Below are 22,488 nucleotides of genomic sequence, written 5' to 3'. Positions count from 1 at the left end.
AAATTCTGGGAATTTGTGATCACGGTACTATTTGGGGCAGAATTTTTGGGTGGGTATCAAGAATTACAAAGCCAGCTCCTAGAATTATAGCATTTTTTGAAAGAGAATGTTGAAGAACTGTGTTATCAATTAAATTTCACCACACTGTGGAACCTATGTGGGAAAAAGTGGTTTATCAGTGGAGTGATTTGTGCCATTCCCAAAAATGAAAGTATGGACTCAGTTGCAGGGTAAGAGCTATTTATCCATAGAGGAATCATAGAATATGAGAGCTGGAAAGTATCATCAGTATTTTTCTTCAAGATTATATAGAAATAAAAAGTCAGAGCCCAGATTCAAGGTCTCTTTTCTTTAGGAAAATGCTCTTATCACAGTATGAAGCCACCTTCCCTTGGATGAAATAGATCCTTTTGAAAGATTTTGATATCTGGCTTTGAGGCTGGAAAGCTATGGGGATTTTTTCCTTTGTCATGGAATATTTTGCAGGACATAAAAAAAAAGGAATAGACTTATGCTGATTGACATCAAAGGGCAAAAGTAGGAGCAATGAGTAGACATTGCAAATAAATAGATTGAAACGTAATGTAACTAAGATTCTAATTCTTAAAAATTAGAGCTAGTCATTTATATAATGGACTGCCTTTGGAAGCAGCTAAGTGGAACAGTAGGTAGAGTTAGAAGGACCTGTTTCTAAATCCAGCTTCTGACACTTACTAGTGATATAACTGGGGAAAGTAACTTAACTTCTGCCTCAATTCATTCATCTGTAAAGCAGAGATAATAATAGCATCTATCTTCCAAGGTTGCTAGACGCTAAAATAACATGTAAAAAGTGCTATATAAATGCTAGCTAATATTATTATTAGTGGGTCCTTTGAGGTCTTTAAAAGTTTTATTAATGTTATTTTTACTTCACTTTGACTTTCAATTGACTTTCCCTACCATCTTAGACCTTTCAGTAGAACCATCTTCTGCAACAAAGTGTTAAGTTCATCAAATTAACACTATTAAACATATCTGGTAATGTATAGTTCATTCTGCCCTTGTGGTTCACCATCTCTCTGGCAAGAGGTAGGAGGTTTTCACTGCAGGACTTCAAGAAGTCTTTGAATGGCCACTTATTGGGAAAGTCGTTAAGATTGGGGAGGGTGAGTGTAGAGGATTTCTGTTGAGTTACAATTTGTAACAGTTATGTTCTGAGGTCCCTTTCAACAAGGACGTTTTTTGATTCAGTGCAATTTTTGGAAAATCATTTTGCTTACATGTGTAGTGTGTATTGATTAAACCCATGAATTGTAATAAATATTAAGAGTAAAAATAACATCAAGCAGCATTTGGACTTTAGTTTGTTTCTCCCTCCTTGTTTATACCTATAGCTTTCTCCCATAGTGCTTAGTCTGCTTTCCTCCTTTTCATTTTAAAGCTATATTCCTTCCCAGAATGCTATTGAATCAATAGGTTTTTTTTTCCTTAAGGGTCAGATTGTTGATGCATAGTAGTTTTTGGTTTCATAGTACTTAGAATGTTCACTAGTGTGATGGTGAATTAAATGTTTGGGGAAATGAATAAACCCTTCTTATTTGGCATATAAGTGCAAATAACCACAGCTACATTTGTTATGGTATTTTCAAAATTTCAAATATGAATTTCAAATTCAAAAGAATTTATGTACGTTCCTGAATCCTTAACAGTAAAGACCATCTCAGTTCCTGAAGGAAATCTGGACCATTAAATATTTGTAGCAGTATTGCTGGTGTGGGCATTGTCATCATAATTATGCTTATAGTCAGCTTTTTATGCTTTGTGTTTTATGGCATTGATACTCCCAAGTAGATACTAACAGTATGCAAAAATGACAGCAGATTTAGAATATATTGTGTCATGCATGGGGAGGAGGGAAGGCATAAATTTTACTTTTTTTTTGAACTAATATTAAAGCTCATTTTTATTTTCTTAACCTCTTCTGATAATAGAGATATAGATAGAGTGTGAAAGTGTAGTGTGTGGTAAGGGGAAACCAGCTTCTCAGAAGTACTTATGTGGCATGGTGGTATTAGTTTACTTATCATTATCTATCCACATTTATTTAAGATTGTGTAAGAAAGGGAATGGCTACCATAAAACAGACATTGTTTACTTTCAGGTTTTCTGATGTATTTGGGAGAAAAAAGATTGTAACAGAGATGCTAGATAAGATAGACATGGAATAAAGAAAGATTCTGGTTTGTGTTTTTGTTTTTGTTGTTATTATTATTATTGTTATTTTATTATTATAGCTATAAACCAATAGTAGAATATATTGATGCACAATTTGAAGCTTACCTGCAAGAGGAATTGAAGATCAAGCGTTCTCTGTTCAATTACCATGATACCCGGATCCACGCTTGCCTTTACTTCATTGCCCCCACTGGACATTCTCTGAAGTCCCTCGACCTTGTTACCATGAAGAAACTGGACAGCAAGGTACTCACCCTGCATAAAACTACCTTCTTTCTGGGTCATCTCACTTCTGACATAGTTGTTCACATCTGTGCCTTCAGGGCAATTTGGACACTTCATCTGCAAGCAGTTGATTGTTTTTTGGTATCTCAGAAAAATCCCTTAAAACTCCTTCAAAGTTTTATCATGTAATTTGTATTGTTGGGTTCAGTTTTAACACCCAACATTGTAAAAGCATAGTTTTACTAATATGGAGTCATCTAATTCTATCTCTGAGAAAGTTGAGGAGAAATATATCGATATAAGGAATACTTATAGAAATTCAGGCAATTAGAAGAATTAAAATCAAGTATTTGAAATGACAGACTTAGGGTTGGAGTTTTTTAAAAAATCTTTTAAGATGCTTTGTATGTGTATGTATATATATATATTATACATATTTATATGTGTTCATACAAAACACGTGTGTGTGTGTATACATATATGTTGGAGGGGGGTTGCATTAATGCAAAGTTCAGAGTAAATTATTTTTAATGGTTTTCTATTTGATAAGATCATATACTGTTATCTACTCATATATGTGGGAGTATATGGTATAGTATTCTCTCCACCACTGCAGAAAGCCAGCCTTAGATACCATATATAGTTAGTGGTTTTCATGAATTGTGGCTAAAAATTTTTTTTTTTCTTGCTCAAAATATTTATTTATTTATTTTTTAATTTAATAGCCTTTTATTTACAGGTTATATGCATGGGTAACTTTACAGCACCAACAACTGCCTAACCTCTTGTTCCAATTTTTCACCTCTTACCCCCTCTCCCTCCCCTAGATGGCAGGATGACCAGTAGATGTTAAATACGTTAAAATATAAATTAGATACACAATAAGTATACATAATGTGGCTAAAAAAATTAACCACTTGCTTCATGAAGAGAAAACCATACTTAAATTTGAAACCTCTTCTTTTTGGTAAGACCTGCTAGAAATTATGATCTGTTGGGACAATCTTTAAAACACCTAGGGGCATTTCCTGGTCAAGATGCAAAGAGTATTGGATTTGGAATCAAAAGACCTGGCTTCAAATCTTGATTCTGCCACACAATTACCTCTGTGTAACTTAAAGTAAGACACCTAATCCTTATGGGCCATTGAGGTGCTCATCTTTAAGAATGAGGAAGATAAACTAGACAGCCTCTCTCAAATTCCCTTCAGGTCTAGATTCAGTGACTTTAGTGGAGACATTTGGAACACAATAGGGAAGTAATAATACTCTGGAGATCACCGTACTAGGATGGCTTCTTATCTGTGAGCTGACCTAGAAATGGTCCCAAGATCAGAATAGGACTCCTCAGATTTCCCCAGTTCATTGAATCAAAGGATTTTCTGTTGTCCTGAAAGAATTAACTCAGCTTCCATAGTTCATAACTCTTGGGAGAGTTTGACTCACTTTTAGCATTTAAAACTAAAGCACAATTTCACCCCCATGTGGGTTCAAGCTGACATAACCAAGGCTGTTTATTCTTATAGCTTCTTATTGTATTAGTGTTTTATGTCAGAGCAAAAATCTCTATAGAGTAGGAATGGAGACCTTTTTATGCAAAGCACTCCAACCCAGATCAGTCTCATCCACAAAACACAGCATACTCTAGCCATTTTCCCACAGAAATATTGCTAAACCAGAAAAGTGAAGTGAATTATCAAACATAGTTAAAAAAAAAAAAAAGAAAAACAAAAGAAAAAGAATCTAGAGGTTGGCTTTTTTTCTGACTCAGTTTCACTCTCCATTCTACAACACTTCCACCTTACCCCCCCCTCAAAAAACCCCACCTAATAACAACTACAATAAAAATGATTCTATATAGCAAAGTTGAGAAGCCAGCATCCTGACTTTCAGGTTAATGTGGAATACTGGAAAAAATCCTGGATTTAGATCCATAGGTCCTCAGGGATCAGCTCTGTTTTGTGATCTTGAGAAAGCTACTGAACTTTTTTGGGCATCAGTTTCCTTATGTATAAAGTGAAAGGGATAAACTTTTTTTCTTCAAACTTCTGCTTTGAGGAAAAAGAGAGGACTTTGATCTGAATTATTAATATTAACTCTCTATTCCAATAAAATTCAACAAGTCATTAAATCAACTCTTTTTACTTTGTCTCTCACTAAAGAGATCTTTTTGGAATATTCCTTTTTCTTGGAGGCAATCAGAATTAAGTGACTTTCACAGGGTCACACAGCTAGTAAATATCTGAGGCTGGATTTAAACTCAGGTCCTCTAGACTCTGGGACAGGTGCTCTATCCACTGAGCTACTTAGCTTTCCCATTGGAGTATATTATATAGTTATTATTCATGCTAATACCATTATGTTAATAGTGTTATTTATTAGCATGTTTACCTCCTCATTGCAGTTGACCAGTAGCTTGCAAATAGTACTTCTTAAGAAATCATAGATTTTGATCTGGAAATGTCCTTAGAGGAAGGACATCTGCTCCACTGCTTTATTTTTCAGAAGAGGAAATTGATACTACCCAAGAGATTAAGTAACTTGCCCAAGATGATACAAGTAATATAGCAGATTTGGGATTCATATCCACGATTGCTCACCTCCAATTTAGAATCCTTTCCATTGTGTTACACTGCCTCCCTCAGGATAAAAAGAGAATCAAAATGAATTCCAAATAAATAAAGCTTTGCTCCTCATTGTGTTCCTGTCCTCTGATTTTCTACTAGAATTGTAAGAAAAAAATTGCTAAATGTCAGTAACAGATCCTAGGTTGAGTCTCTTTTCCCCTGCCAATAGGTAAAAGAAAATGCAACATTAACTTTGGAGACTGAGCGTTAGAAAGCTATAAATTTGTCAATAGCCTGTGAGACGAATATACTGCCTGTGTTTCAGGACTTTATACAGAAAAAATACAGATGAAGGTCTTTTTTCTTCATCTCATTATGTCTGTCAAATTTTGAATGAAATTTTGTGAATTTCACCAGAATTTTCCTTTTGTTCTGTTTTGGACAATATAAAATGTCTCTTTTTTTCTTTTTAATAAGTGTTTGTTGACTTTTTTTATTTTTATATCATTTTCATATCAAAATATCTTCCTAGTTCTTTGCCTCCCTGGACCATTTAACAACGAATTTTAAAAAGGAGAAGGGAAGTAGTTAAACAAAACTAATCAACATATAGGTTAGATTAGATAAGAATATCTATACCCATTGTGGTCTATACCCATAGTCCAATCATCTTAAAAAAAAAAAAAAGAGGGAGTTGCATTTTCTCCTTTCTTCAGAGCCTACCTTGATTATTTTAATTGCACTCCAGTTTCTAAGGCATCTTATCTTTTTTCCTATTTTCATCATTGGAATATTCTTTATGTTGTTTTGCTGTTTTTGCTTCTCTCACTTCACACCAATTCATAACTCTACCAATGTCAAAAAAATGTGTAAGTTGCTAAAACTATTTTCATTCTGTTGAATGTTTGTTCATTCTTTCTAGCATTTTTAGACAATCAGAAAAGAGAATTGATTACTCAGTATGTTGTTAACTAAAAGTTCCCTTAAACTTAAACTCAGTATGTTGTTAACTAAAAGTTCCCTTAAACTGTGTCCTTGTAGTGCTGCTATAATTCTCACTTCATACTGCAGAGATACCCAAGAACAGATGGCCAGCGTTCCCTTTTGAAGGTGGGACGGAAAGCTCATTTGCCAGCATAGGTCTAAAGAGTGGGTGGTTTCTTTCCTGTGTTACAGTTGTTTGTCATTAACTGAATGACAGCACTTCCTTTCTATCTTTTGGGGGGGGAAATGACTTGTACCAGGGAGGAAATGGCAGGTCATTCAGATGTATCACACTGTAATTCTCTGAAGCCAGAAAAGCTTAATCCTTTTCTTAGAGGAAGTAATGAAGGAGTTAAATTACTAGGAGAGGATAGGGAATAATAGATCAAATGCCTTATTTGCATTTCAGGATATGATCTGATATTTACTTGGCATTTATTTTCGAGGTTGTTTTTTTGTTGTATTTTGTTGTCCATTTGTGTGTGTGTGTGTGCGTGTGTGTTGTTCTTTTGAATTAATTTTGCCACTTTTCGTTCGTCTATCTATTGCTTCCATATCTTTTTAAGCCTATTGCAGTCTAAAATGAACTTTTCTTCTAAATTGTAGGTGAACATCATCCCCATCATAGCAAAAGCAGATACCATTGCCAAAAATGAGCTGCACAAATTCAAGAGTAAAATCATGAGTGAACTCGTCAGTAATGGTGTTCAAATATACCAGTTCCCTACAGATGAAGAGACAGTGGCAGAGATTAATGCAACAATGAGTGTAAGTTGGCTTGGGAGAAGGAATGCATGTACCAGTGAGTCTCCTGAGAAGGAAATGGCTTGGTTCAGTGGCCAATCAAAACAATTTATTTACCCTATGCTGAAATAAATTTGCTATATGATGTTGGAAAAGTCATTTAGCCCTTGTGCCTCAGTTTTCTCATATGGAAAATGGAGTTGGATAAACCGAGTCCCATATTGAATGTTTTGTGATATCTGTGACTCATTTCGAAAAAATAAAAGGAAACAAGCAAGCCCAATGTTCTATAAGCTTCCTATCTGTCGCCTTTGCTGGATCTTCCTCTAAGTCATATCCACTAACTGTGGGTACAGCCCAAGGCTCTGTGCTGTCATTCTTCTATGCCATCTTACTTGGAAATCTTGGTGATCAACTTCCACAGAGTCACTTATTATCTTTATAGATGATTGTTGGATCTACTTCTTCCCCTACCCTTTCTCCTGACCTCCTTCTTGCACCTTCAATTGCCTCTTATACCTCTTAAACTGGATGTTATACAAACTTCTGAAATACAATATGTCCTTAGTGGAACTTGTCATAATCCCCTTAAGGCTTCCCCCTTTCCTAACTTTCATATTAGTTATTACTACCAGCCTCCCAGTCACTCAGACTAAACTGGACTCAGAAGCTCAATGTCATCCTGAACTCCTTACTCTCATTCATCCCACATATCCAGTCTGTATCAAGTCTTACGACTTCTCTCTCTCTTATATATTCCCTTCTCTTTTTTTACATATCTGTCGCCCTGGTGTAAGTCCTCAGGAGTCTGCTGGTTTGTCTCCCTGCCACAAATCTATCCCCATTCCAGTTCATCCTCCATTCAGTTGCCAAAGTGATCTTCCTAAAGCATAGGTCTAACTGTGGCGCACACATTCAATAAACTTTCCATGGTTCCTTTTTAATTCCAGATAAAATCATTTGTTTGACTTTTCAAGCCATTCATTACCTGGTCTCTTCCTACCTTAATCTTTCCGCGCACTCTCACATATAGTGACTATGGCCTCCTGACTCTTCCAACACAGGACAGTCCCCTCTGCTGACTGTTTTCTTTTCATTAGCTGTCTCCCATGCCTAGAATCCCTCCACTCCTCAAGTCTGCCTCTAAAATTTCCTGGGTTTTCTTTTTGACTCAGCTGCAATCCTACCTTTTCCTAGAAACCTTTCCTGCTTCTGCCAACTTCAAACACACACACACTATTGGTGCCTTCCCTTTGAGTTACCTTCCATATGCTTTGTCTTTATCTTATATGTATAAAGTTGCTTGCAAGTTGTCTTCCCATTAAACTAAAAGCTCCTTCAGGGAAGCTTTTTGGTTTTGCCTTTTTTTATATTTCCAGTGGTTAGTCCAGTGCCCAGTATGTAGTAAATGCTTAATAAATGCTTGTTGTTTGATGGACTGAAAAAAATAGGCATCTAGTTTCTTTCTCTCCTATCTGGTATGAGCAACTGTCTATCTGCCTCTCAGAGTGGCTCAGATTATTTCTTTTCTTCTCCTTTTTCCCCTTTCTTCCACTCTTTCCTGTGTTGTTAAGATAAAGAAACATGTCAGTTACTATGTGTCCTTGTAGAGAGTCTCCTTCTTGCCATTTTGGCATATGAGTAATTTATTATTTCTATTTGTCATATCTAGTCAATTCTTGTTCCTGTGTAATCTAAACAGAAAAGATCTATTTCATTTTTATATGTATAATGCTTTGTCTTTAGGTTTACTTTTTTTAATTCTATTTTTGTCCTAGGCAGGTAGGGGCACTGTCGTTAGAAAATTGGGTCTGGAGTTAGGACAAAACAACCCGATTTCACATCCAATCTGTGACACTTGGGGCAAATCACCTAATTTTTGCCTCAGTTTCGTCATCTGAATATTGGTGATGCTATCACCTATTTCAGAGTTATTGTGAGGATTAAATAAAAGCACTTTGCACAATGCTTGGCACATAACAGGTGCTATATAAGTATTTATTCCTCCCCTCCCTAGGCTAGTACAAAAATTAGTGGCTGAATGGCAGGATAGAAATATGCAGAGTGACAGGAGAAACCCATTTGGAATTTTAAATTTCAGATTGATACAAGTGTTCTTAACTTTCTGCAGTACAAGAAAAATGCGTGCAATTTTAATTGAATCTGAATTTAAATGCTTAAAGAAGTGGTGTAGTGAAAGTTTTTGTGAATCAAATAATTTATGTAAGTGTGAACAATCCTTGCTTAATTTATCTTTTTTTTAGCCTGCATTTTACAGAATCATAAAAGGTCTTCTCAGGAAGCAATCTGGTTCATCTTACAGATGAGGAAGCTGAAGCCCATAGAAAGAGAACTTGGGTCTACTTACTCCCAATCCCATGTTACTCTTGGCTACCAAATAGCTAGGGCCCCAGAATTTGTCCAGCCAACAGAGCCTGGATTCTTTTTGTTCCTTCAATTTGTCTAATGGTCTTCCTGTGTTGGAATCCCTTACTTTATATTATAGAGTGGTTTCTTCCTTAAACACTAACCAACATAAGTGATATTTAATTAATATAGCTTTCCTTTTTTTAAATTTTATTTTAATATATTATTTTTTCTATTACATGTATAGATGGTTTTCAGCATTAATTTTTTTAAGATTTTGAGTTCTGATTTTTTTTCTCCCTCCATTACCTTACTCCTTCCTAAGCAATTGGATATAGATTATACATATACAATTATTTTTTAATATATTTCCATGAGTCATGTTATGAAAGAAAAATTAGAACAAAGGGGAAAAACCATGAGAAATAAAAAAGCATAACAAAAAGTGAAAATAGTATGCTTCCATCTGAATTCAGTCTCCATAATTCTTTCTCTCGATGCATGTGGCATTTTGTATCCCAAGAGTATTAAAACTGTCTTAGATCACTGCATTGCTGAAAAGGACTAAGTCCTTACCTCTTTTTAACAATGAAGTGATTCAGGCAAATTCCAATAGACTTATGTTGGAGAGAGCCATTTGCACCCAGAGAGAGGACTGTGGGAACTGAAATCACAACATAGTATTTTCACCTTTTTTTGTCGTTGTTTGCTTGGAGTGTTTTTATTTCTTTTTCCCTTTTTGATCTGATTTTTCTTGTGCAACATGATAAATTTGAAAATATGTTTAAAAGAATTTTATTTTAACCTACATTGGATTACTTGCTGACTAGGGGAGGAGAGATGGGGGAAAGCAGGGAGAAAAATTTGGAACAATCTTTGCATGTATTTTGAAAATAAAAAAGGTATTATCAAAATAAATATTTTTTAAAAAGAAAAAAAAAGAGCTTAAATCTATCATAAATCTTCCTATTACTGTGTACAATATTTTCCTGGTTCTGCTCACTTCACTCAGCATCACTTCATGTAAGTCTCTCAGGGCTTTTACGAAATCAGCCAGCTCATCCTTTCTTATAGAATATTCCAATATATTCATATATTATGACTTATTCAGCCATTTCCCCTATTGATGGGCATCCACTCAGTTTCCAGTTCTACCACTACAAAAAGGCCTGTTACCAACATTTTTTTGTATATATGGGTCCTTTTCCTTCTATTATGATCTTTTTTGGGATACAGACTAGTGCCACTGCTGGATCAAAGAATATGTAGTTTTATTATAACCTTTTGGGCATAGTCCAAATTGCTCTCCAGAATGTCTTAGGACTTTACTTCTTCAACCTGTATGCTTTAATAATATGATTTCAGGGATTCTTTATTATTTTAAGTGAATTATACCTGGGTGCTTTTGGTGAATATTTGTAATTTATCATATGGTAGGAAAGCTGAGACAGAGTTTTTATCAGTGATGAAAATTTTGAAGTAAACCTCTTTGTACTTAAGTGAGTTGCTCAGAGTCTCAACTAAAATTAAGTGGGACTTCAATCCAAAGCCTTTCTGCATCTTGAGTCTGATGCTCTATCTACTGCAACACTCTAGGAATTATAATATTGAACTGAATTTAGACGGTACTTTTCTCCTAAATCTGACTTATAGAAAACTCAAGTGTGTTCTACAGTCCATATTACGATGCATGTACTCCTCAAATTGGATAGGATAGTTAAACATCTATTAAGTGCTGGAAGAATGGTAGTAGCCTTGAAAGCATTAAGAAAGTTCAGAAGAGGGATGCATTTTGGGGGAAAGGTCATGAGTTTTATTTTGGATACATTGAGGTAAGCTGGAGATATTTATAGAATGTCCAGTTCAAAATGTCCACTGGGTAGTTAATAATGCATAAATAGTATTCATTGGGTCTAAGGCTAGTTAATTTAGATCTGAGTCACCTGTATAGATGTAATCATTAAACCCTACTTTTCCTCTATAGCATCTACTAAACTAAGTATTTTAGACTGAACTCTCTAGATTTTTATGTGGGATTTGATGTGTCAACTTGACAGAACTGCCCTCTGACCTGTGGATGGTCAGAACCAAACAGAGCAGGCAAAAAAGTCAGGAATCAAACAGAAATTTAATTTCAAAATGAGGAAAATGGTTTGCAAGCAACGACATAAGTGCCAGAGCCTTGCCCCTGGGAGAGTGAGAGAACCCACTTTAGTGCAGGCAGATCTCAGTACTTATGGCTACTCAGTGAGCTGTAGTTTTGACCTTGAAGGGTAACAGCAACAGTGTGACAAGTTTGATTCCTAGCAGGCCTTAAACAAGTCTAGGATTTTGCTGTGACTGACGTTATTCAGAGATATTTTTGTGCCAAGCTTAGGACACAGTTTGTTTGCTAAGCCTTAAATCTGAAAAACAGGATGTCTCAATAATAATTATATATATATTAGCTTTTTATTTCAAAACATGCATAGTTTTCAACATTCATCCTTGCAAAACCTTGAGTTCCAAATTTTTTTCCTTCCTTACTCCCCACCCTCTCTCTTAGACATGTAATCCAATATATGTTAAACATGTACAATTCTACTATACATATTTCCACAATTATCATGTTGTACAAGAAAAATCAGAACAAAAGGAAAAAAGAGAAAGAAAACAAAAACCACGCCAACAACAACAACAAAAAGGTGAAAATACTATGTTGTAATCCACATTGAGTCCTCACAATCCTCTCTCTGGATGCAGATGGCTCTCTCCATCACAAGTCTATTGGAATTGGCCTGAATTACCTCATTGTTGAAAAGAGCCAAGTCCCTCAGAATTGATCAACACATAAATTTGTTGCTGTGTACAGTATTCTCATAGTTCTGCTCACTTCATTGAGCATTAGTTCATGTAAGTCTCTCCAGGCCTTTCTGAAATCAGCCTGCTGATTGTTTTTCATAGAACAATAAGAATTCATTACATTTATATACTATAACTTTTTCAGCCATTCTTCAAGTCATGGGCATCCATTCAGTTTCCAGTTCCTTTGCTACTACAAAAAGGGCTGCTACAGTCATTTTTGCACATGTGGATCCTTTCCCCTTTTTAATGCTCTCCTTTAGATACAGGTCCATTAGTGTCTCTTAATAGCTTGACATTATGTCACCAAGTGACAATAGATAAAGAGAAAAAAAGATGGCCAATCCATAGCATTGGGATATATACAAAGTTAGAGGGCTGGATCAGGATGATGAGGTAGCAGAAAGTAACATCATGTCATTGAAATGAGAGCATTTCAAGTGAAACAAGAGAAGAGAGGAAGTGGAGGCATTGAATGTAGATGGGTTTTCTTAGGAGTTTGACTGTGAAAGAGAGAAGAGATCTGGAACTTGACAGGATAGCTGGATTTAGTGAGTTTTATTGATATAGGCAAAAGGCACCAGTTGATAGTGAGGGATTAATGATTGCAGGAGGAGAAATTGATGGTGGAAGCTATCTGCAGGAGAAGGAAAGGGGGGGAAATCCAAAGGTTCTCGAGGGATTGGCCTTGGCTATTTTTTATCAGAGTGGGAGACTAGCGGCTAGAATGGAGATGATGCCAAGATGTTTTAAGATGTAGAAAAGGGGGCAAAAAGAAAATTCACTAAGAATGGTCTGTTTTCTCAGTAGACTTTGAGTCAAAACTAGTGTCAGAGTAGAGTGGATAAAGAGTGGAAGTGTGAAAGACTCGAGGAGAAAAGAGTTCTTAAATGGTCTCTGTGGAGAATGAGATAGAAAATCAAATAGGGAAAAATAAAATGATGTAAGAAGGGTGCAGTTAAGATTAGATAACAAAATTGTGGTGGATCTAGTTATTTCAGTTGTGGGATTTCCTTTATACCATTCAGCAGCCTGGGAGGAGGAGCCTGAGTGAAGGATAGTGATGGTATCCAGTATTGTGGTTGGGGCAAGGCATTAGCAGAGATAAGAGATAAGATAGTGGCAAGTTGAACTGAAAACTACAGTATGGTTGCATTGACTTACTGGGGCTTGTTACACATATGTTTTTTCTTTAAAAAATGATTTTAAATGCATGAATTACATTCAGAACAATCCTGATGCTGACTATGGAAACTGCTTGTTAGGATTCTGGAATCTTTTAGGGTTAGAGGAGATTCATCAGGTTATTCTGTCTCACCCCTGTGTAATAAAAGCTCCTTCTGGAAGCCCTTAGCACAGAACCTGACTCATATAGGTGTTTAAGAAATGCTTGTTTATTGATCCATTGATTAGGTATTCTTTGAAATTAATTAATATTTAGTCTCACTTCTCCATCAACCAAAAGCATTTCCAGTGACTAGGGCCCAGTGAGACACAATTAATTTTTCTTTTGAAGATTTAAGAAATTAAATATCAGCAAGATTTTTACCTCTTCCCTTACATGGCCCCCACACTACTGTGATTATAAAACAAATGAAAGTCATCTTTGTGCCTAAGTTCATTTTGGTCCTTAGCAAAGACATTCCCCCCCCCCCCCCCCCCCCCCCGGAAGGATCTTGTGATAAGAGCCCACATGAAGTGAAAAAGTCATCTTAGAATGTTGATTTCTTTAGGGATTGTTTTTGTTGTAACATTTTAGTAAAAAGAATGTGGAGGATTGGGAAGGGGATAAAAGGTCCCCTCAGGCATCTGGGCTAAACTGTTTAACAGAAACAGTTCTGTTGTCTGAAAGGCTAAATTGTTCTTTAGAGAAAAGTTTTTAAAGATTCAATTTGGAATATGCAAGAAAGTTTCCTTTATTTTGTTCCTATGATTTGAGTTTTTGTAATCTGTATTAAATATTTGGGAAAACTGAAGGCTACTCAGTATTAAATTGTGAGTTATTCTGGGAAAATTGTGACTTAGGTATACCTGTTCTTCAGGAAGAACTGTCAGGTAATAAAAATTGTTAAATAACGAATAGTTTGTCTGAAAAGGGCATATTCAAGTTCCTATTTGAAAGCAAGTTATCTTCACTTCATCATTACTCTTACTGCTTCAATCTTTTAACTGCTTTAGGACTACTAACTTTTTTCTTTTGTCTAAGATCTATGTTCTGATATAATTCATTTGTTCAGCCATTATCCAATTGATGATTATCCCTTTTCACCCCTTTCAGTTCTTTACTACCACCAAAAAAAGAAGTATAAATCTTTTTCTTTTGTTTTTGATATCTTTGGGAATATATGTATAGAAGCAGTGTCACTGAGTCAAAAGGTGTGGTTTATTTTTAAAATTAAAGTTGAAATCAATCATATTTTGAGTTATTTTTAAAGAATTTCACAGTACCTTCTTAAGATAGTTTAAGAAACCCTAAAGACATGGGGAGGGGGCAGAACAGAGCTAGATTCATTACCTCAATAACTAAAGTATAGCTTTTAAAACTATTTTGGGTAAGTTATAGTTAAAAGTGAAAAAGTTCAAAGGATACAGACATTCAGTAAATATTGTACAGGGTAGATATACTTCAGAAAAATTCAGGAAAAAATAATCAACTTGATCAAATGGTTTGGAATGGAAATTAGATTATAATGAATTTACTATTCTGAAAAACCTTCCTTCAATTTTAGCTTTCCTTATTATCATGAAGAAAAGATCCCCCAAATTGTTACTATTAATGCTCTGTAGGTGATACAGAAGAACTGATACTCAGTTATAAAACATTGTAAAAAACCAGGCTGAATTGCAATATATCATAGTGCCTTCCCTCCTTTATTAACTCTTTCAGATAGTCCAGTTTGCTTTCTGTGTAATGAGGAAAGATTGCCTGACTCAGATACTTAAGCTGGAATCTTACCTTAACTTGGCTTTATTGGGCTGTCACTTCTTACCTTCTTCCAGCCTTGGATTCTTCATCTATAAAATGCTGATAATATCTGTAATGTCTACCTCACAATATGTCTAGGTTACTCAAATAAGAAAAATCAGTTTGATAATCCTTAAGACTTCTTTGCAAACTGGAGACATAATTATCTCTTTGGGAATAATAGATAGATAGATAGATGGAGGAACTGTAGAAGGATCTCTTATGAAGATGGTAATGATGATAAAATGAAGGCATCTCTTACACATCTTCTCTTTTTTTTCAGGTCCATCTTCCATTTGCTGTGGTTGGAAGTACTGAAGAAGTAAAGATTGGAAATAAGATGGCAAAGGCCAGGCAGTACCCTTGGGGTGTGGTACAAGGTATGTTCTGGGAAAGAGGAAGGGAATTTTTCCCATTACATTCAAAAGGTTTTTTTTACATTTGTTTTTAAAATTTTTGAGTTCTAGATACTCTCCCTTATCCCCACCCACAAGTAAGAAACCACTTGTGAAGTTATGCAAAACATTTCCATAAAAGTCAAGTTGTGGGAAAAAGAAAAAATGATCTCCCATCCTAATAAAAATAAAAACTCTCAAGAAAAATTAAGTTAATATTTCTTGTCATATATGTTGCATTTGTTTACTGTACTTAACTTAGTCTAGATATTCCTGAAGGCAAAAAGTTAATTTATACAAAATTAGTGAAGGTAAGAATACTTATATAAGATTTTTTTCCCCCTTTCTCTTACTCTTTCCTTACAACCAGAAGTTCCCAAACTCATAGAATTAGAATATTCAGAATTAACTAGATAAAATGCCTGAGGATACTGTTTTTTTTTTTCCCAAAAAAAATAAACATTTATTTTATTTGCAAAAAAGAAAAATTAAGTTGAGAAAGAAACATTCATTTCTGTAAAATTTTGAGTTCCAAGACAGCAAACAATTTGATATAGGTTATACATATATAATCATTTTAAACATATTTTCATATTAGTCATGTTGTGAAAAAAAAAATCAAAACAAAAGGGTACCATGAGAAAGAAAATGCAAATTAAAAAAAAAAAAAAGTGAAAATAGTATGCTTCAGTCCACATTTAGTCTCCATAGTATTCTCTCTAAATGTGGCATTTTTTTTTATCCCAAATAAACTGTGTTAGATCCCTATATTGCTGAAAAGAGTAAGTCTATCATTAATTGATCACCACATAATCTTGCTGTTACTATGTACAATATTCTCCTGGTTCTGCTCACTTCACTCAGCATCAGTTCATGTAAGTCTCTCCAAGCTTTTCTTAAATCAGCCTGTTCATCATTTCTTAAAGGACAGTAATATTCCATTACATTTATATACCATAACTTATTCAGCCATTCTCCAATTGAATGGGCATATTTACTCAATTTCCAATTCCTTGCTCCCACAAAAAGAGCTGCTACAAACATTTTTGTACACGTGGGTGCTTTTCCTCTCAATAACCCTTTCTTTGGACGTTGTTCTCCAAAATGGCTGGATCTGATCACAATCCCACCAATAATGCATTAGTGTAAAGATTTTCTTTTTCTCTGGGACAAGGGAATGGTAAATGTGAGGAATAATAGAAGATGCTTGTTAATTGAAATAATAAAACTTAAAAGAAAAATGAGTGTGCTACTATGATAATTCTTCTTTTCATGTAGTTCAACTTGGTAATGATGTTTCACTTTTTTTACTATAAGTGACTATTTTGATAAAGAGAATATGGAAATGCTACATGATGGCGGGTCTTCCACAATTATTTGAATGCCTCAAGTGATATCCTTTGATTAAGATCTTTTCTTTCTTTTGATCTACTTAAAACAGTTTTTGGATAAGAGAAAATCAAATATTAGGAAACACTGAATTAAGAGCCTTTAGTCTTAATTCATCAGTGTTTTTGGCAGTATAGTAACATTCCCCAATTCTAACTATGATTTTTGGGTTTTGAATGAAAACACAGTTAGCTCTTCTTTTGTTTTAATATCTTACAGTTGAGAATGAAAACCACTGTGACTTTGTAAAACTTCGGGAGATGCTGATCCGAGTAAACATGGAGGATTTGAGAGAACAAACCCATACCCGTCACTATGAATTGTATCGACGTTGTAAGCTAGAAGAAATGGGATTCAAAGACACAGATCCTGATAGCAAACCCTTCAGGTACCATGGCTATTAGATTGTTGGGAAATTTTCCTAACCAGTGGTTGGGAACAACAGTTTGGTATATTTCAGAAATCTTGCTATATTGAAAAGTTCTCATATTAGGATATGGAAATGGAAGTCCACCCAATGGAAGGCTTGGGTAGGGGAAAGTTTCCAAAAGTAGTCCACAAGAATGTCATCTACTGAGAAAGATTAGGGAAACGCTCAAATAATACTTAGCACAAACTCTGTATCAATAAGCTTTGTCATTCTCACCTTGGATTGGTTGGTGGACCATACATCCTGTATTTCCTTATGCAAAAATGTATAGTTCTTTTTGGTTTGACGGCAACAATGGGTTTTTTGACACCTCCAACTTTTATAGTTTTATTATTTACTTATCACATGATTTCCTTTTCTTTAAATATCTAGATGCTGTATCATTTGTTATAACATAGCTTCATAATGATTCATCATAGAGAGCGCCTTTAAGTATAACATAGTTTCTCTATTTGTCTGTTTTCATTAAGTTTCTTTTTACTGTTGCCTTTTCTGGGAGAAGGATTGCTACCATTACATTTTTTTAACTTTTCTTGAGGTATAATAGATTTTGATCCAGCATCTTATTTGAACTCTATGTTAATCTTTCTGTTTCAGCTGTATTTCTGAAAACAATATATTGTTGGATTCTGTTTTCTGTTCTTCTCTTCTGTTTTATAAATATATGTACATATATATATATATATAAGTTTATCCCATTCAGTTTCTGACTACTAAATTGCATATTTATTCTCCTCTGTGTTTCCATTTCATTTCCCCATTCCTCTCTCTTTACAAAGAGGAGTGTGACAAAATTGTAGTGTATTCAGTAATGTTGATTTATGTTTTATTAATCTGCTGACATTTCACTGCTTTTCTCTCACTTTGCCCAGTCTTCATCCTTCCTTTTTTAAAATATATATAACATTATTTTTTCCTTCAAAATCTACTCTATGAAGTTGTAGTTTGTTTTGTTTATGATTAATCATTCCCCAAATCCATTTCCCCTTTAAATCCCCACTTTCCTGTCATTGTTTTCTTATTTTGTATTTTTCTACATCAAACTCTGTGTGTGTGTGTGTGTGTGTGTGTGTGTATGTGTACGTGCATATGTTCATTAAAATCTCTTTTTTCTGGTTTACATGAAAATGAAGCTTATGTGCCTTTATTCCTTCTACCTTTCCCTGTTAAATAGTCTATTCTTATGTGTTCCAGTTATATGAAATAAGTCCTATCCCCTTCACATTCTCTATTATATTTTTTCCTTCCTTAAGAGATCACTAAAACATAAATATAATGCTAACAGACCCACTAGTCTTATATTATCTTTATGATAACTCTTTATAATTCTGAGCAGATACTTGTTTCTTCCTTATTAAAATTTAAACATTTAATCATTGAACAAACTTTCATTTGCTTTAATTTATTTGCTTCTATTTACTATCATATTTGCATAGCAAAGTTTCCACTCAGCTTTAGTATTTTCATCAGGAATACTTGGAAATCCTCTTTAATTAAAGGCCTACTTTTCCTCTTGTGGGGAAAACTGATCAGTTTTTTAAGATACATTATTCTTGGGTTATAAGCTTTTATCTTTTGATTTTTGTAATTTTTTTTCCAGGCTCTACTCTCTTTATAATGGTAGCTGATGTATGTGATTTTAACTGTGTCTGTATTTGAACCCTTACTTTTTGTCAATTTGCATCATTTTTTTTCCTTTGACGACCTGGAAGCTACAACAAGATTTTCATTTAGTGGTTTCTTAAAGAATGTAACTAGTAGAATCTTTCTATTTTGTTTTACTTTTCCTAGGGATCTAATAATTGGTGGGGCTTTGTTTCACATACATGGTTAGAACAAATGAAATTTACAAAAAGCCAGTTTTTCTAGGTTTTTTTTTTTCCTAGAGCCTCTGTAGGGAATAGAGACAATAGAACTTCCAGAAAATTTTATTCAGCACCTTGGCTTCCTGAGGCTTTGTCAGAAAAGAGAAAAATATGAGCTTCTCTCGTACTTCCACCCATGAGTCATGTATTTACTCAGGTCTTATAGTGTAAGTCCACTCTTACACTTACAGTGTAAGTTCATTATCATAGCTGATATGATTTAATATTTACCAAGCACTTGATGTATATTTCTTTTATTTTCACAGCAACTTTTTGAAATACTTATTTTTGGAATTCAAGAAAAAAATTATATTTCTCTATCTCTTTAGGATTGTTATGAGGATCAAATGTAAAAAATCATAAAGATGTATCAAAAAATATTGGCCATAGTGAAAATTAAAAAAAAAAAAAAAAAAAAAAAAAAAAACAAAACTAAGGCACTTGAGAATCACAAGGATGAAGTTAGAAGGAGGGGAGTCCAGAAAGCGCATGCCTTGTATAAGGGCAGATGAGTAGAATATTCTCTATTTAATTTTGCTTTATGGTTTCCTTCTCTCAGTTTTCTCTTAGAGTGGGCATGATGCTTTAAGCATCAGGAGAAGTGCATATATCCTAAAGAGTAGCTTATCCCCCCCTTACCTTTGTTCAGTATGGTATCTTACAAAAAAAAAAAAATGGTTCTTCTTTGTTCAAGCCCTACCCCATCAATGCCTCCTTTTACATGTATCCTTGATGCCATCCCTTACCATTTTCTTCAGCAAACTGCTCCCATCATCATTCCCTCTCTAATCTTCGATCTCTCCCTATTGGTTTTTTTCCCTGACACTTTTCCTTATATTACACACAGATAATTAATTGCCTTTCTGCTTTTGCAATTAATTGGATCTTAGGGATAAGGTTAAGGACTGAGTCTGTGATTACATTGGCATAAAGAACATCCAGATGAGAAAGCTCCCTAACAATGCATTTTCACACTTTCCTGGCAATTAAAAGCCTTAGAAAGTTTCCTAAAACAATGAGGGGTTACACAACTGGTATTTGTCGGACTCAACACTTGCACTCAGGTCTTCCTGGCTCCAAGAACAGCTTTCTCTATACTTTATCACGGCTGCCTCTAAGGATTCCTTCCTGTTTTTAACATATATAAATTATGTTATATTCCCTTTGAAATTTTGGAAATACTGTTCTTCTTGATGGGGAGACCTAAGACATCCTAATATTCTTAGCACCATTTTGGGTGGTTTGTTCCTGCAGCTAGTTCATCTCATTTAACTGGGGCTGGTCCATACAAGTTTAACCTCATTCCTCAAGGCTTTGCAAGCACAGGATCCCTATGTACCACCATCATGTCATCCTTGTTTTCTGGTCTTTTAACAGCCTTCAAGAGACATATGAAGCAAAGAGAAACGAATTCTTGGGAGAACTTCAGAAGAAAGAGGAGGAAATGAGACAAATGTTTGTCATGAGGGTGAAAGAAAAAGAAGCTGAACTTAAAGAGGCAGAAAAAGATGTAAGTAATCATTCCTAATTTTTTTTTTTTTAATGATCCTGTCATGGTACCATGCCACATGTTCTTCATATTGTTCCAAAGACTTTTTTGGTACTTGACCCTTAAAATAACTATGAGAAGCATGTAGGACAGAAATTATTGGGCCTACTTGCTAGAAAAGTTTATTGAAGCCTTGGGTAGTTAAATGAATCACCCAAAGTCACATCTAGCATTTAGCACGGTAGTTGGGGAAAAGAATCCAGGTCTACTGAGTCCTAATCAGCTGTTTTTTCTAATGGCTTGGGAAAATTAATTCCTATTCTCATTAATCAAGTATCAGGAACTCATTCACTAGAACTGGGAAACTCCAGGTTCTTAGGGTCATGAAACTGTGACTTTGACATATTTGCTGCCACATGCAAAAGCCATGGAAGGACACTTGATTATTCCTCAAGAGCTAACAATTGCACACATTGGAATTTTGCTTCTTAATTCCCAAGACATCTTTCAACTCTTGAGAGCTAAGGGCCTTTCAATTCTTAACTAGCATTTATATATACAAAGAGAAATGAATAAGTTTGAAAAGAATACTGGTTGGGGAATCAAGAGATTTGAATTCTAATTCCCTTCTGCCAAAAGCCTTGATTTTTTAACTTTGTTTCTCATCAAAATGAAGATTTTGGACAAGAAGATTTCTAAGATTTAAAATGAATTCAGCATTCCTTCACATGAAACAAACTCCCCCTCCCCCTTTAACAAAGGTGAAAAATTTTTAAATTCTCTATAGCTTTAATTATATTTTATTTTGCTTTTGTAGCCATGGCTCAAAAATTCATAGATTTAGAGGTGGCAGATTTGACAAGTCCAATCTGCTTGTTTTAAAGATGATGAAACTGAAACCAAAATGATGCAGGTAATGTCAGAGCTGAATTTCAAAATGTTTCTCACATTCCAAATCTAGCATTCTTACTCATGGATTGAAAGTACATAATGGGGGCAGTTAAGTGGCACAGTTGGTAGAGCACCAGCCCTGAAGTCAGGAGGACCCAAGGTCAAATCTGGCCTCAGACACTTAACATTTCCTACCTGTGTGACCATGGGCAAGTCACTTAACCCCAATTACCTCAGCAAAAAAATAAAGAAATGAAAAAAAAAAAAAAAAAGAAAGAAAGAAAGAAAGTACATAATGGATCTCCTAAGAATACCAGTAAGAAAAACAGGTTTTTCTAGTTTAAAAAAAGAAAGAAAAATTTGTTTTCAGAGTTCTAGAATAGAGAATGTGCAGTAGTAGGGTAACATACTTGATTATCTTTAATTAAGTTCATTGGGCAATAAACTTCTAGCAACCTTATGTTTAGACTTATAGATCCCCATGTCACATACTTCAGAGCCCTCTAGTTCAACCTACAAATAAAATAATTCTCAGTATATGATACTTGACAGTGGTTATTCAGCCTTTGACTGAAGATGTCCAAGAAGGGCAAACCATTCGCCATTGGACATATCCAGTTGTTTTCCTAACATTGAGCTTCAATTATCCTCTTTATAACTTCCACATGTTACTCTTGGATACATCCTCCCGAGCCAAAGAGAACCAGTCCAAATCTTGCTCCATATGAGAGTCCTTTACACACATAGCTATCATTTTATCCAAGCTAAATGTCCAGTTCTTTCAGCTAATCCCCCTATATCAGGAGCTTAGAACCCTTCATTTTCTAGCTGACCCTCTGCTAGACACTCTCTATCTTATTCCTATACCTTCTTTAGCCATACCCAGCACAGAACATAAAAACCCAGATGAGACTTGGCTAAGGTAGAGTGAGATTATCACCTGTCTATTCTTCTCCTAATGCAGCTCCAAACTCCATTTATCTTTATGGCTCATATCATACTGCTGACTTTCTCAGGTAGAGCTTGTGGGCCATTATAATCTCCAGATCATTTCAGAAGGAACACTGTCTACCTGCCTTCCCCAACTCTTTTTGTAAAGTTCATTTTTTTGTACCCAAGT

The 22,488-nt window shown here is 34.9% G+C and overlaps 1 protein-coding gene across 2 annotated transcripts in view; it reads left to right on the top strand.

Annotated features, from left to right (window-relative positions):
* SEPTIN11 (septin 11) overlaps window positions 1-22,488 on the top strand; it is a 128,700-nt gene that overhangs the window by 94,476 nt on the left and 11,736 nt on the right. For both annotated transcript variants that reach the window (XM_031943833.1, XM_012551989.3), the window contains exons 4-8: window positions 2,277-2,463; window positions 6,599-6,760; window positions 15,193-15,289; window positions 16,913-17,081; window positions 20,366-20,498. In XM_031943833.1, the coding sequence (XP_031799693.1) occupies window positions 2,277-2,463; window positions 6,599-6,760; window positions 15,193-15,289; window positions 16,913-17,081; window positions 20,366-20,498 (748 nt within the window). The remainder of the gene's footprint in view (window positions 1-2,276; window positions 2,464-6,598; window positions 6,761-15,192; window positions 15,290-16,912; window positions 17,082-20,365; window positions 20,499-22,488) is intronic.

Source organism: Sarcophilus harrisii, chromosome 6 (assembly GCF_902635505.1).
Source record: "Sarcophilus harrisii chromosome 6, mSarHar1.11, whole genome shotgun sequence".
Lineage (NCBI taxonomy): Eukaryota > Metazoa > Chordata > Mammalia > Dasyuromorphia > Dasyuridae > Sarcophilus > Sarcophilus harrisii.
The sequence above is the reverse complement of the archived record's forward strand: the minus strand, read 5'-3'. Positions and strand labels throughout refer to the sequence as shown.